The 16,683-nt window shown below is 37.4% G+C and overlaps 1 protein-coding gene across 3 annotated transcripts in view; it reads left to right on the top strand.

The window, feature by feature from the left end:
• Positions 1-16,683, top strand: part of LOC150087346 (small ribosomal subunit protein uS7) — a 68,126-nt gene that overhangs the window by 23,345 nt on the left and 28,098 nt on the right. For all 3 annotated transcript variants that reach the window (XM_090372006.1, XM_090372008.1, XM_090372007.1), the window contains exons 3-4: positions 3,652-3,861; positions 11,537-11,764. In XM_090372006.1, coding sequence (XP_090228132.1) covers positions 3,652-3,861; positions 11,537-11,764 — 438 coding nt within the window. The remainder of the gene's footprint in view (positions 1-3,651; positions 3,862-11,536; positions 11,765-16,683) is intronic.

Below are 16,683 nucleotides of genomic sequence, written 5' to 3'. Positions count from 1 at the left end.
AGGAAAATTAACCACACTGTTAGGAAAGTTGGTTTTGTTTTTGTTTATTTGGTTTTTAGGAGCATTAGCAACTAAGACCATATTGCTCTGGGATATGCGGTGGTCATTCCCTGACCTTTCCGCATCCTCCGTATTTGGTGGTGACGGGCTCGAACCCCGGTCTAATCAAGAAGCGTGTGCTACGCACTGCTACTCCTTCCCACCTGGCTACGGAGGCACCCCCAGGAAAGTTGGACTGGAGAAAGTCAAGTTGGAAAGAGAGGAAGTCAAAGAGTTCTGTCTTATTAGTAGAGTTGGGAGAATGATAGAGACAACATTTGACAGAATGAGGTAAAGAGGGTTTAAGCTAGAGAAGATTGAAAAGACGAGATTAGCAATTACCAATTCTCCGACAGGGAATATCGGAACGGTTATATACACAAGCACTACCTTTGAGGCAAAAGGAATCATACAGCAAATAATTTGGGCAATTGAGATGGGCAATGGTTGAATCAACCGATAGCTGAGATTCTGTCAGAAAAAGTACATGGGGTTTGGCAGACTGTAAGTGAAAATGGACATCATTGAGATTACAACTGAGACTTATTTGTGAAATGAACTAGGAAATATTTGGGAGGTTTAGATCTTTTTGCAGATAAGTTTGCTGTATTAGTTTGACAATTCATGGTGTATTCAATAGTAAGCAAAAGTTAGAGGGAGGCACTGTATGAAGTAATGAAATTTTTGTATATCGCATACACATGGTAAGAATATACCCCCAGATCCTTAACATAACGTGGCCTCGACAATGCCCCCTCCTCACATACACACTACTCAGACTCCCTCCAGTCACTATCTGGCAGAGTAGAGGTGGCAAGATTATACACTACCTGATCCGGTAGCCCCTAGAGAGTTACCAATTTGTTTGGTCCAGTTTAACCTACTAGTGGCCGGTTTTAGAGCTGTACCCTCAAAACGTAAAGAAGTTTGGATCTTGCCATGGTGTTCATCCTAACCTCAAAAGCAATCAGTTATAGTGCATGATAGAAGAGATGGGGAAGGGTTGACTGGAACTTAGCTCTGGACACTAAACATGGTTTCCACCACTTGTAAGCAGAGGATTTGAGTGTCACAGACCATCTAGACTTTGCCAAAATTGGGTCCATTTGACTTGACTGTCACCTGAATATCATTTCCAACAGCGTTTTAGACTAGACTCCCAGGTAGCAAGCACAGCTTGTGTGGCCTATCTGAGAGAATATCTGTGACAGCCTTAAGGATCAAGTTCCATTTGTTTTTTTACTTATGGATAAAAATACTAATTACAACTTAGTGATTTTATTTATAAATTTACTAAACTTTTTTTTTTTTTTTTCTCCTCCAGAACAGTATCTTTGATTAGTTTGGATTATCTCTGCTAAATTCTAAATTTTGCTTTAAGAAGTAACTGATGCCGTGTCATGAATTATCTTAGTTATGAATTGACTTTTTGCAGCATTACCAATAGAATTGTTCAAACTTAACACACAATTTTCAGTCCTTAATGTTAAATTACCTACAACCTTCTCACAAATATGGAATTTGAATAATATTAAACTTCCAATACACATGTCTGAATTGCACAATGGGAATTAAATCCAAATATATTAACAACACTCCCTCTACTCTTATTATTCATGAACCAACTGAAGATGTTTGAAAGTTTGCTGTTTGAACTCTTGGTTCTGCAGTACATTTTGAGTATAGGGCAAGTCTCTATGACGAACACTAGAGAAAGGTGCACTTTTCTCTGTGGGATTTTATTTTTAAATAAGTTCCTAATGCTCATATTCTTCTAATTCTGTTTTTTATTCTAGTCAAGTGCAAACATCTAAGGAAGTAAGTTCTGTTAAAAATAATGTACACTAAACCTTTTCTTTTTTGTCAATATTCTCCCAGAATTTAAGGTTAACCCATAAATAATAATAAGTCATAAAAATTAACATGAAATTGTGTATGTAATTTATGTGGTGGCAGCTGCTGGGTTGCCCTGGCATGTAACCTTAAGTCGTTATGGTACAGTTAAAACCGAAGCCAATCAATCAAGCAGTTGCTGGTAAGGGTTATATCGCTCACCGGCTGCAATAGTGGCATAACTCAAAAATTATAATTCTGAGATAATCGAAAATGAGAAAAATTTGGCTTTAAAAATGAAGAAATTATGTGATTGCTTAAATATATTGTGATCCATCTTGTCCTACCCAGTGGTGCTCAAAATTAGGCTGGATTGATCAATATTCCCTTAGGGGTAACCAGAATTTAAAAATTTAACCCCTCCCCCCTTTGAGTTGTGCCACTATTGCACCAACAAACACTCGAAGGTAATTAAGATGAAGAACAAAAAAAAAAAAAAACCATTAAACAAGAACTTTATGAATATAAATAAACTCAGGAACGTGTAAGAACTACATTTTAATCTTTGAGAACATAATTGTGGTAAAGCATAAATAAGAACAAGAAGTCAGTACAAAATTATTAGTGTACAAACAAGCAAAAGTTTGGAAGAATTTAGTCTTTCTTAGAAAAATTTAATCCTTCCATAAATTAACTTTTAGACTTATAAAAACCAGGGTGACATTTGGGAGTTGTGTTATTGTTCAACAAACATTGGGGGTCACTGTATTTCTTTTTAAAAATTGGAATTGAACTCTTGTAGGCTTTTTCAATTCGAAATCTACAAATGATTCCAAAGGCTTTCTTGTTTTACTAGCTTTAATATTAACTGATTTATAATCATCCTGTTTGTTTGATGTTTTATAAAAGAGTCTAAATGCTACTTTTCTGCTTTAAAGATAGCAATGTCATTGAAGTGGAACTTCACTTCACCAGTATTTTCATTAAATTTCATGTCTATATAATATCGGTGTAGATACACCATGGATAACTCTTAAGAAACTATGATGGTAGGGTGGGAGGCATCATTTGCTCTGTATCTCATATTGTGCTCTTCCTACAACGAGTTGCCATGGTATTGCACTGCCACCGTTTCAAAGCTATTGGCCTGTCATCGGTGGGTGGGCAGGTACCCTGGTATTGCAAACATGACAACCCAGTTGTGAAGAAGTGCCACTGTTGATGCTTCTCGATGCAGTAAAAACTCAGATGGCATAACAACACTTGTGCCACTAGTGAAGAAATATTGAACTCACTTTGTACTATTAATTGCATAAACATATAGTCCACTTTCCCAACCTCATTAGTTGTATTAACTCAAAAATTAACAATATTTAGTTGTGCCACTATTGCACCCAGTGAGTGATATTATGTTAGCTAAAATGCAAATTAGCAATACAAAGCGGAAGGCAACAGCAAACACTTTAGGAATGCATATTTTCCTTAGTAACTGTGTAAATAACTGTGTAAACAAACGTCCAAATCTCCTTATAACAGGTATAATTGCTGCATTTTACACTGAAATTTTCAATTTTGATAGTGTTTATTGTTATCTCTACCATTACTCACCTATAATCTATAATAACCAGTAGTAGTACTTTTAGAGTCTATATGCCAGTTACAGTATAGTGATAGCACTTAAGTCTGGAAAAATTCTTAAATATTTTTTCTTCAAAACCCTTTTGATAACATTTCTGTTATGATTGTACATTCTTTCATATTGTGCTTATATTTTTAAAGGATTATATCGCAGTAAAGGAAAAATATGCCAGGTACCTTCCTCACTCTGCTGGTCGGTATGCTACAAAGAGGTTTCGTAAGGCTCAGTGCCCAATTGTTGAACGCCTCACAAATTCCATGATGATGCATGGGCGCAATAATGGCAAAAAATTGATGGCAGTGAGGATTGTGAAGCATGCATTCGAAATTATCCACTTATTAACAGGAGAAGTAAGTACTTGGTATGATATCTGCATTTTTATATAAGGTCATGGACAGGTTCTTGAAATGCTATAACTCAAAGGTTTTTTATATAAAAATTTATTGAAATAAAATAACATGATCAGTATTGTTTTGTTTTAGATGGCTAATTTTAGCAAAACTCTTATAAACTTCTGTTTTTATTTCAATATTTAATGCTTTTTTTTTTACAGTAATTGTATTCAATCAATGTAAAATTTCTTATAATGGATTTTAACTTTCCAGTTATTGATTGGAATGTATTGATTTGCCACTCACACACACTAGCAAGACTTTTGGATTTATTGGATGACTTTTTTTACAGCAGCATATTAAAGAGGCAACAAGAGAGAGAGAGCAAATACACTTTATCTGATTATCAGCAGTGATTCTTCATGCATTAAGAATCTGCAATAAAAGAACCACTAGGTGGCAGTGATCACAGTATTGTTGTGGGATTTACTTAGATGTAACTGCCATCAGGAGTAAAGGGGAAGCCTTTCTCAGACCTTAAATTATATGCAGTAGGACCAACTAATGATGTTACCATCAACAAATTCTAAATGGGAAGCATTCATGGAAATAATTATAGAAACTACTAGGCTTTCCATACCAACTAAGAGATACTGTTCAAGTCTCAGACATAAATAGGTGTCGATGAACTGATGAGACTTGTGTCAGAGAAGAAAAATGCATGGAATGCATATAAATTATCAGGTGATACCGAAGCCTATGGTAAATATAAACTAGTCTGCAGTGAAGTCAGAAAGGAGGTTAGGCAAGCCAAGGCTGATTACGAGAACCCTCTGGCAAAGAATGCCAATCAAAGCAGCAAAGACATCTTTACTTATATTAACAGTAGTAGAAGAAGAAAAGGGTTGAACCATATTTATCACATTGGTCCAATTGACGTTGATGGTTTAACTGTTGATGATTCTGCTCAGGTTGCTGGCAGGCTGAATAGGTATTTTGCATTTACATTCACATGAGGAATTCTTAGGAAGTGGGATGTCAGAAGTTTATCAAACTCTACCAGTGAGCTGAGTGATTTTGTGATAACTGGGAGGAAAGTGAAAGAGAAATTGTTGAAGTTAAACATAAAAAAGGCACCTGGAGTGAATGAGATCTATCCAGTTATACTAAGGGAGGCAGCAAAGGGATAAGCAAACCCTTACCATAATTATGAGAGGATCTTTAGATTAAGGGGAGGTCCCTGTGGACTGGAGATGTGCAAATGTTTCTCCAATTTTCAAAGGAGGATCAAGGGGCAACATGACTAATTTGAGAACTTTTAGCTTTACTTCAGTTCCTTGGAAATTAATGGAGTTATACTTCAGTCACAGGATGGGTTTGTTAAGGGGAAATCTTGTCTGACCAATTTGATTGAATACTATGATGCAGTGACAAAGTAACTGGGTGCAAAAAATAATTTTGATATTATATACTTGGATTTCAGGAAAGCTTTTGATGCTGTTACATATAAAAGACTGCTGTACAAATTGGAGCAGTGTGATATTAAGGGTAAGGGGTAAGTTACTGTTATGGATAAAATGGATGGTTCAGTGGGAGAAGACAAATAGTAGTTATCAGTGGAGACTGCTATTTGTGGACTATTGTTATTAGTAGAGTCCCACACATGATATTGATGAAAGTATATCAGGCTTAATCGTTAAGTTTGCAGATGATACACGGGTTGGCAGGGTAGTTAGTATTGACAAATGCAATGTACTGCATACGGGTAGCAGTAATTGCATAGTAATATAACAACTATGCAGGATTCATTTTCCACTACTCAGGGTAATGGAAAATGAAATGAACCTGGGGTAATTTTGCAGTCTGGTATGAAGTTCTCTGAGCAGTGTAGACAAGCTGCTAGCACAAAGCATGGGGTTTTGTCAGTGATATAGGAATTTTTGCTGGCAGGGATAAGGAGGTGAGTATCCCTTTGTAAAAGGCAATGGTCAGGCTACACCTTCAGTACTGAATACAGGTCTGGAGGCCTCATTTTAGGAAGGATGTAGAGCTGCTGGAACAGGTACACAGAAGGACATTTTCCACTATTGATACTAATACTAAAATATATATAACAAATTAAAATATGTAACGTGCTCACAGACAACCATAAACTGAAATGATGCCAGTGAGAAAGAGTGCAGTGTGTTTTGTGTGCATAACTTTGAATTTTAGTGCGTGTAACTTAAAAGGTATGTTGTAAAATGGCACGTAATAGGATGGTTCTATTAGTTATTAGTATGAATGTATACTTTGTTGTTGGCAGCCAGAGTTTTCAGCATTTCCAGACTGTAAGGCTATAATATGGTAATTTGGTTTCTAGTTGTGGTCAGGTTGTTCACATCCCCAAAAATGTTTTTATCCAACTTTGGTCATCCCATCAGTCTTGCTATTTCAGCATTCCATACTCCTTCATAAAGTGGATTGAGAAAAGTCTTGCAGTGTACTGGTGGCATAGTTTGATGTACTCTTATAAACTCTGGATCCTTTGTGATGGTTTTGTTTTGAATTGATTCTTTTGAAAATTATGTGTAAAAGTAATATCAGTTTACTTTGTCTTGATTTAGCATTAACCTTTTTTCTCCTGCTGAAATTCTGTAATTTATCAATTACAATAATAGTGATTCAATTGATTTTATAAATACATTTGAATATTATTTAGTTACACCTGAAGGGTTTTATGTATTACACCATTAATTAAAAGACCGTGACCTGGTTTGGAAGAATGTATTTTCCAATTTGATCAAAAAGCCAAAGAAATTTGTTCTTCATACATTTAATATCTGATTATTATTATATGATATGTACTTACTTCTTTAATATCTGATTATTTTTGTACATCTAGTTAACATACATCAATACATTTATTTTATTTATTTTTTTATGTAAACCCCAAACACGAGAGGTATTAGAACCTATAGTACTTAGTACTGTGCTTGGGTTGGAGGTTGAGAAGACGTAAGTAGATATTTGTTGACATTGGACTTGAACTTATGCAGACTGTAATTTTCAGAAAATGCGTATGATGGAAGATTGTTCCAGAAATTTGCGATTGAATGAATAAACGAGGAAGATGAAAAGTTAGTTCTGTAAGTTTGAAGTTGGATGGTAAATGGATGTTGGCTGGTGGCGGCACGTGTTCGAACTGTTTTGAAAGAGAGCCAATTCAGACCAGTGCCCATGGAAATATCTATAGAAGAGGCATGCAGCAGAAACAGAACATCTATGAGACAGCGAGTGGAGAGACTTTGTTAGAGATGAATCATTAATTAACATAACTGCCCTCTTCTGAATGGAATCAAGAAGCCTAAGAGGTTTTGGGGGCACCACCCCAGATGTGCAAACAATATTCTATGGTAGGGTGGATTTGCGATTTATAAAGAGTGAGCAGCTGTTTGGAAGAAAAGTAATGCTGAGAATGAAAGAGAAAACCAAGTTTTTTAGATGCAGAGGAAGCAATGTTTATAATGTGCTTGTGCCAAGAGAGATTAGAAGTCATTGTAATCCCCAAAAGAGATATATCATTTTGCCTAGAAATTGGAGTGTCACCAAAGATAAGCATAGGAGCAGAAGAATCCTTTTTGTGAGATATAAGACAAGACTGACTTTTAGAAGAGTTGAAATCAACTAAGTTGTATTTGCTCCACTGGAGAATTACCTGAAGATCGACATTTAAGGAATTGGTAGCAGATTTTCTAGAAGTTGAAGCTGATTGAGCAGGGCAAGGTTTCTCAAAATGGAAAGTGGAATGCAATGTGCTATCATCGGCAAAACTATGGATAGGATTGTCCAGTCAATGGAAGAAGGTCATTAATATACAAGAGGAAAAGAGTGGGGGAAAGAACTGAACTGTGGGGGACAACGGCATTAGTGGAGAAGTTAGAAGACAGAGAGCCATCTACCATCACCCTCAGCGAGCGATCAGAGAGAAAACTGGATAACCAATTACAAAAAACAGTTAGCATACCATAAGATGGAAGCTTGTTTAGAAGACGTTTATGCCAAACACAATCGAAAGCTTTTGAGATGTCAAGAGCAACTGCTTATGTTTCACCGAACTTTTCCATTTAATTAGTCCATAAATGGGTAACATAAGCCAGAATATCACCAGTGGATCGACACTTACGGAATCCATACTGGCGATCGTTGATCAGACAGAAGGTTTCTAGGTAGTTTAAGAGTGGGCGGTTAATTGATTTCTCCATTACTTTAGAAAGAGTAGAAGTAATTGCAATAGGAGGATAATTGGATAGGAGGGATTTGTCACCCTTTTTAGGAACTGGCTGGATATGAGCAAATTTCCAAGCAGAAGAAAAAACACCTTTGGAATAAGAAAGTGAAAAAAGGCAGCAGAGAATAGCAGTAAGTTCAGGAGCACAGGTTTTCAGAACAAGTGGAGAAATATCATCGGGACCTGGAGCTTTCTTAGCATCAAGATTTGTCAAAATCCTTTTGACAGAAGACCAGGAGGCATTGAATGGGCCGTGTTGGGAATGGGTGGAGGTGTTTTACGAAGATCATTAATACATAAGTTGGATGAAAAATGGGATGCTAACAGGTCAGCTTTATCCTTGGTGGAAGTGAAAACAGAGCCATCTGGTTTGGACAAAGGTGGGCGCAGAGATGGGCAAAAGTTGTGGCCAATAGCTTTGGCAAGAGACCAGAATTCTCGAGAGAGAAAAGAGGGCAAGAAGCAAGTTTTCTAGTTTGGACTGATTAAGAACTGGGTTACAATTGTTGCGAGGTTTGGTGGTGGCAGAAAATGAAACTGAAGAATTAGAAACAAGCCAATTACGATATGCAACATTCTTCTCCTGAACGGCCTTAGAACATTTATTGGAAAACCAAGGTTTAGATAAAGGACGAGATTTTAAAGTGGAGTGTGGGTTAAAGGATTCCATTCCTGCAAGAATAATTCACTGACACGATCTGAGTTGACATCAGAAGTTTTGAAACAGTAATCCGTGACCAAAGAAAAGAAAAGAAATCTTGCAGGTCATCCCATTTTGCGTTCTTGTAATGCCAAACAACACGAGGTTGGGAATAGCCATGAGATAAAGGCTCCATTGGAGAAGAGACAAATCACCAAGTTGTGATCTGAAGTGCCCAAAGGACCTCTCACTTCGACCGTGTACTTAGAAGGGTTTGTGAGAAAAAGATCAAGCGTGTTGGCTGTATGATTAGGATTGTCCGGTATTCTTGTAGGTAAATGAACAATCTGTGCAAGGTCATTAGTAATTGTAAAAGCCTCAGCATCTTTACCAGCTGGAGTTGTGAACATTAAAATCACCAAGGAAAATTACCTCACTGTTAGGAAAGTTGGTCTGGAGAAAGTCAAGTTGCAAAGAGAGGAAGTCAAAAAGCTCCAAGTAATTCGTGGAGTTGGGAGAAGGGTAGAGACAACAGACGAATTTGACATAATGAGGTAGAGAGATTTTAAGCCAGAGAAGACAAAGAGAGATTCCAAATTGCCAAGTCTCTGACGGGGAATACCAGAACGGACATATGCACAATACCACCTTTGAGACGAAAGGAATCATACACCGAATAATTTGATCATCTGAGATGAGCAGTAGTCAAATCAACCAATAACTGATATTCTGTCAGAAAAAGTACGTGGGGTTTGTTAGACTGCAAGTGGAAATGGACATTGTTGAGATTAGAATTGAGACCACGTATATTTGTGAAATGAATTAGGGCGTGTTTGGGAGGTATAGATCTTTTCACAGATAAGGTTGTTCTATTAGTTTGACAATTCATGGTGTATTGAATAGTAAGAAAAAGTGGATGGGACATGCTGTATGAAGTAATGAAATTTTTGGATATGGTGTACACATGGTAAGAATATACCCAGATCCTTGACATAACATAGCCTCGACAATGCTCCTCTCATACACACTACTCTGACTCCCTCCAGTTGCTATCTGGCAGAGTAGAGGTAGCAAGATTATACACTAGCTGATCTGGAAGCCTCCTAGAGAGTTACCAATAGGTTGGTCTGGTCCGGTGTACTAATTAGCGGCCAGCCTGCGCACACTGTTTTAGAGCTGTGCCCTTGAAATATAAGGAATATTGGATCTCGCCACGATGTTCATCATCCATGCACAAGTACCACCTTTGAGGCTTCCCATCTCTTCCATCATACTGCACGATGAAAGAGATGGGGAAGGGTTGACCGGAACTTAGCTCTAGAGACTAAACATGGGTTCCACCACTTCAAGCCTCCAATAAGCAAAGTGGTGGTATTGCACTGGTTGATGAGAGTCATCTACCACCTAGTGCTGTCTGGTAACATAGAGGGGCGGCATTCCTCCATGTGGTGTGGGCGCCACACCTCGACCCTTGCTTACGTTGGTTCACATCTGGGTGGTCACCCACTATGTACTTGTGCATGGAAGTTATACCCAGGATTACTAACAGTCCCACCATTGTGAAGGTGCAAGCAGAGGATTTGGGTGTCTCAGACCGTCCAGACTTTGCCGAAATTGGGTCCACTTAACTTGAGTGTCACCCGAATATCAGTTCCATCAGCATTTTAGACTCCCAGGTAGCAAGTACAGCTTGTCTGGCATATCTGAGAGATTGTCTGTGACAACCTCAAGGACCATATATCACATTTAGCTATCAGCCAGCAACACATATATGCAGGTTTCATTTGTGATGATATCTGTGAATTGCAATTGGTGAGGTTATGGATCTGTTGGAAAAGGGAGATTAGGTTCTTGAATTTCGTGATATTTTGTATAAAATATTAGTATATTACTTGTATTAATACACTACAATATTAGTCTCACTAATTCTGTCAGATGTATGTACACTTGAATTGAAATATAGACGTTATCCTATTGTACAGTTTGTACAATAAATTAAGTTCTTAAAAAAACTTTGTAGCTAATGAAATTTAGATACTGTTTGCTTGGCAGTGGGAAAGTTATGAATCATGTTTCAAAATATCCCATTTCTTATTGTATAGGAATAACAGAAACGTAAAAAAATTCTAAAAGCCTTATCAAGGGGTGCTCCCTTGGATCATTGTTGTAATTTTCCAGGTGTCTTCTGTAAAATTATTACAGTGGTCTCTTCCTGCCAATAAATCTCTATTTTCTGTTTCTTCCATTTCTGCCAACAGAAATGGAAGAAAATGAAAAGTTTGCAAGCATTGCTAAAAGCATTTTTGTGCTGAGCTGTAGATCAGAACAAATCTTAAAATTTTATAAAACTTTATTCATATACATAAAATAGCATCACCACAAGCAAGGAACAAATAAAACTGTGGCAAGGAACAAATAAAATAGTCTATAAACAAAAGCCAAGGAATACTGCAAAAGCATTCAATCAGTGTGCCAATACTTGTGTACCTGTTTGTTGTTAATTTTGTGTACCTCTATTTGTGGTACACAAAATTAATGGCACTCGTTGGTTGGCCGCTTAAGAATGGCACTTGTATGCATTATGGCACAGTGCTTGGGTGCATTTTGAACTGATACATGTTGCAGCACATCACTCATAGTACTGTTTTACACTTATATATGTGAAAGCATCAAATATGTTAACTTGAATTGTTGCCGCATGTTGTATTGCATTAAAATGGTTAATTCTGCAGTTTCATTAATCCACTGAAGGAACGTCTCTGTTTGGTTTTTCTTTGCTGCAGAATCCTCTTCAAGTCTTGGTCAATGCTATCATCAACAGTGGCCCAAGAGAAGATTCAACACGCATAGGGCGAGCAGGTACAGTCCGTCGTCAAGCAGTTGACGTGTCTCCACTGCGGCGTGTAAACCAAGCTATCTGGTTACTGTGTACTGGTGCTCGTGAAGCTGCCTTCAGAAACATTAAGACCATTGCTGAATGCCTGGCAGATGAACTTATTAATGCAGCTAAGGTATGTCTATACTTTTGTCTATTTTTTATTATGTTAATTTACAGAAATATGAGGTTTTTGCCAATTTGAATTTCCTTCTTTGGGGAAAAATGTGATTAATATAGTTACTGTTCTGAAAATAAAGCAACCCCCCCCCCATCCCTACCACTTTTTGCAGGTCAATGTTCCTCCATGACAGTATAGTGATTTTGGTACTTGTTTGATTGGAGAAGTCTGGGAATCCTCTCCTCTGAGACTGGAGGAATTAGTAACGGTGTTTTTAATTGGGATATAGTTAACTGATCTCAGAGAAGGGGAGAATAGGGTCTCTCCTGAGTAATTACAGGTTTTAAAGTCTGCAAAACATACAAATCAGCCTATGAACACTATATGGACAACTGTATATACTAGATACCATTGGAGGTGGTGCACTGAGTATTCATTTTGACAAAAAAAATCTCAAATTCTCAAGAACCAAAATGATGGGTCAATTTAAAGTGGCAATTTTTCAGATTATGCAGAAATAGTAGTGTGATTTCCCCCACCCCTACTTAATACATCAGTAATTACTTCAGTAAAATTTATGCCATTTTTACATTGAGTGCTATGCTATGCATGGTTCTTCCTGTGTCTCTGCATATTATAAGATAGGTGTTTGAGGACTGATACCTTTTTTATGTGTAATCATAAAATATGCAAAGTATCCCATAAATAATATATTATCTTCATTAACAGAATTATATTATGTTTAATTATATTCATTTATGCATCTATTGTATATTGGTATTGCATCACTGGATACTACAATTTATGCTGAAGTTTGAAATTTTGGAGGTTTTGAGATAGTCAAACCAAACTCTCACCTTCTTTGATTTAAAAGGCGCCTCCGTAGCCAGGTGGGAAGGAGCAGCAGTGCATAGCACACACTTCTTGATTAGACCGGGGTTCGAGCCCGTCACCACCAAATACGAAGGATGCAGAAAGGTCAGGGAATGACCACTGCATATCCCGGAGCAATATGGCCTTAGTTGCTAATGCTCCTAAAAAAAAAAAAAAAAACCCAACCTTTGATTTAAAACCAAAAGAGAATTGAGAATTGTTGAAATGTATCAGAGGATATGAAAATTGAGGCAAAATATATAATTGATTGAACACTTCCTATGCCATTTCACAAATATACGTGGTCTCCATTCTAATCTCAACGATGTCCATTTCCACTTGCAGCCTGCCGAACACCATGTACTTTTTCTAACAGAATCTCAGTTATCGGTTGATTCAACTACTGCTCATCTCAATTGCCCAAATTATTCGCTGTATGATTCCTTTCGCCTCAAAGGTGGTACTTGTGCATATGTCTATTCTGATATTCCCCGTCAAAGACTTGGTAATTTGGAATCTCCTCTCTTTGTCTTCTCTGGCTTAAAATCTCTCTACCTCATTGTGTCAAATTCGTCTGTTGTCTCTACTCTTCTTCCAACTCCACTAATCACTTGGAGCTCTTTGACTTCCTCTCTTTGCAAACTTGACTTCCTTCAGTCCAACTTTCCTAACAGCGAGGTAATTTTCCTTGGTGATTTTAATGTTCACAACTCCAGCTGGTAAAGATGCTGAGGCTTTTGCAATTACTAATGACCTTGCATAGATTGTTCATTTACCTACAAGAATACCGGACAATCTTATCCATACAGCCAACATGCTTGATTTTTTTCTCACAACCGTTCTAAGCACACGTTCGAAGTGAGAGGTCCTTTAGGCACCTCAGATCACAATTTGGTGATTGTCTCTTCTCCAATGGAGCCTTTATCTCATGGCTATTCCCAACCTCATTGTTTGGCATTACAAGAATGCAAAATGGGATGACCTGTGAGATTTCTTTTCTTTGGTCAGATTACTGTTTCAAAACTTCTGATGTCAACGTTTGCTCATATGTCAGTGAAATTATTCTTGCAGGAATGGAATCCTTTATCTAAACCTTGGTTTTCCAATAAATGTGCTAAGGCTGTTCAAGAGAAGAACGTTGCATATCGTAATTGGCTAGTTTCTAATTCTTCAGTTTCATTTTCTGCCTACACCAAAGCTCGCAACAATTGTAAAGCAGTTATTAATCAGTCCAAACTAGAGTTTGAACAGGCTAATAGTAGAAAACTTGCTTCTTCCAATAATGGTAGCCAAGCATTCTGGTCTCTTGCCAAAGCTATTGGCCGCAACTTTTGCCCATCTTTGCTCCCACCTCTGTCAAAACCAGATGGTTTTGTTGTCACTTCAGCCAAAGATAAAGCTGACCTGCTAGCATCCCATTTTTCTTCCAACTCATATGTTAATGATCTTGGTAAAACACCTCCCACTATTCCTAATGCTCCATTCAATGCCTCCTGTGGTCTTCCATCAAAAGGATGTAAGAAGGATTTTGAATCTTGATGCTACGAAAGCTCCAGGTCCCGATGGTATTTGTCCATTTGTTCTCAAAACCTGTGCTCCTGAACTTACTCCTATTCTTTGCCACCTTTTTTCACTTTCTTATTCCAAAGGTGTTTTTCCTTATGCTTGGAAATTTGCTCATATCCAGCCAGTTCCTAAAAAGGGTGACAAATCCCTCCCATCCAATTATTGTCCCATTGCAATTACTTCTACTCTTTCTAAAGTAATGGAGAAATCAATTAACCGCCAACTCTTAAACTACCTAGAAACCTTCTGTCTGATCAACAATCGCCAGTATGGATTCCATCAGTGTCGATCCACTGGTGATATTCTGGCTTATGTTACCCATTTATGGACTAATTCAATGGAAAAGTTCGGTGAAACATAAGCAGTTGCTCTTGACATCTGAAAGGCTTTCGATTGTGTTTGGCATAAAGGTCTTCTAAAGAAGCTTCCATCTTATGGTATGCTAACTGGTTTTTGTAATTGGTTATCCAGTTTTCTCTCTCATCGCTCACTGAGGGTAATGGTAGATGTCTCTCTGTCTTATAACTTCTCCACTAATGCTGGTGTCCCCCCAAGGTTCATTTCTTTCCCTTACTCTTTTCCTCTTGTATATTAATGACCTTCTTCCATTGACTGGAAATCCTGTCCATAGTTTTGCTGATGGTAGCACATTGCATTCCATCCATTTTGAGAAACCTTGCCCTGGTCAATCAGCTTCAACTTCTAGAAAATCTGCTACCAATTCCTTAAATGCCGATCTTCAAGTAATTCTCCAGTGGGGCAAAGACAACTTAGTTGATTTCAATCCTTGTAAAACTCAGCCTTGTCTTATGTCTCCCAAAAAGGATTCTTCTTCCTATGCTTATCTTTGGTGACACTCCGATTTCTAGGCAAAATGATATATCTCTTTTGAGGATTACTTTGACTTCTAATCTCTCTTGGCACAAGCACATTGCAAATATTGCTTCCTCTGCATCTAAAAAACTTGGTTTTCTCTTTCGCCCTTGGCGTTACTTTTCTTCCAAACAGCTGCTCACTCTCTACAAATTGTAAATCTGCCCTACCATGGAGTATTGTTCCCACATCTTGGGTGGTTCCCCAAAATCTCTCTCAGACTTCTTGATTCCATTCAGAAGAGGGCAGTTAAGTTAATTAATGATTCATCTCTAACAGAGTCTCTCCACTCGCTGTCTCATAGATGTTCTGTTTCTGCTGCATGGCTCTTCTTCAGATATTTCCATGGGAACTGTTCTTCTGAATTGGCTTCTATAATTACTGCTCTCTCTTTCAAAACAGTCCGAACACGTGCCGCCACCAGCCAACATCCATTTACTGTCCAACTTCAAACTCACAGAACCACCAACTTTTCATCTTTCTCGTTTATCCATTCAACTGCCGTTTTCTGCAACCTTCCTTCATATGTATTTCCTGAAAATTACAGTCTGCAGAAGTTCAAGTTCAATGTCAACAAATATCTTCTTTCGTAAATTCCTTCGAAAAAAAAAAAAAAAAATTTTTTTTTTTTTTTTTGAAAGAATTGTTTTCATTTGAAAAAGGTGGGGGAAAATGGATGCTGCTTATTGGGTGCCTATTTACTGCCATGCTTCAGTATGAAGTATGACAAAACTTTTCCTGATTCAGTTTTATTCAAGCAAATAAACTTTCTATTTAACATTTTCTTGGTGTCTTGTCCTTTCCATCTGCATTTAAATGTTTAGCTTATTTTATTCCTTAGTCAGATCACATAAACACCATGTTTCCTTTGCAGTGATAATTATTTCTTATAAGCCTGCATTGTGTGGTATCTCATTTGATGATGCAGTCATGTAAGAAATATTGTACTCATTTTCCTTATGGCTCTAGCATGCCACCCACATTCCCAGGGTACTGACACATTCTTGTGTCAGTACCCTGAGAATGAATCTGGTATGCACCTTTTTTTCATTTCCAAATTTGTCACCAGAATGATTTAGCATATTTTCTTAAGTTACCTTTCATTTATTGCCCAGATTGTAATTTGACATTCTGCCAATGGGAATTTCCTTAAGACTGGTTTTTTGAATATGATACAGTGTCATTTCCTGAAACCTGCTTAAGTTACTGAATCAGGCTTGTAGGAATGTCTTATAGCAGTTTCTTTATACAGGTAGGCCCCGATTTATGCTGGGGTTACGTTCCATCTCCTCGGTTAGCTGAAGCAGCGTAAATCGGGAAAAATTATAATGTATTTAAATGAGATAGGTTCCTTCACTACGAAAATTGAACCGTAAGAGTTAATATAAGTGTTTTTTATATTAAATATTTGTGGTTATTTTATAATTATGAGATACAAGTAATATTTATAGATAAAATATAAGTAATAAAATAAAAATTTAACTTAGTATTTTGTTCCTGTAGAGCCATCTTTGGAGTATGTAGTAATGCCATTGTCCCCCCCCCCCTTATTGATGTTCTTTTTTTGACAGTGGTGTTAATGGAATGGGTCTGGTGGAGGGTTGACTGGTTCTGCAGGTTCA

The sequence above is a fragment of the Mastigoproctus giganteus genome, chromosome 4 (genome assembly GCF_048544385.1).
Source record: "Mastigoproctus giganteus isolate SK-2022 chromosome 4, ASM4854438v1, whole genome shotgun sequence".
NCBI lineage: Eukaryota > Metazoa > Arthropoda > Arachnida > Uropygi > Thelyphonidae > Mastigoproctus > Mastigoproctus giganteus.
This window is presented reverse-complemented; position numbering and strand designations above follow the sequence as displayed.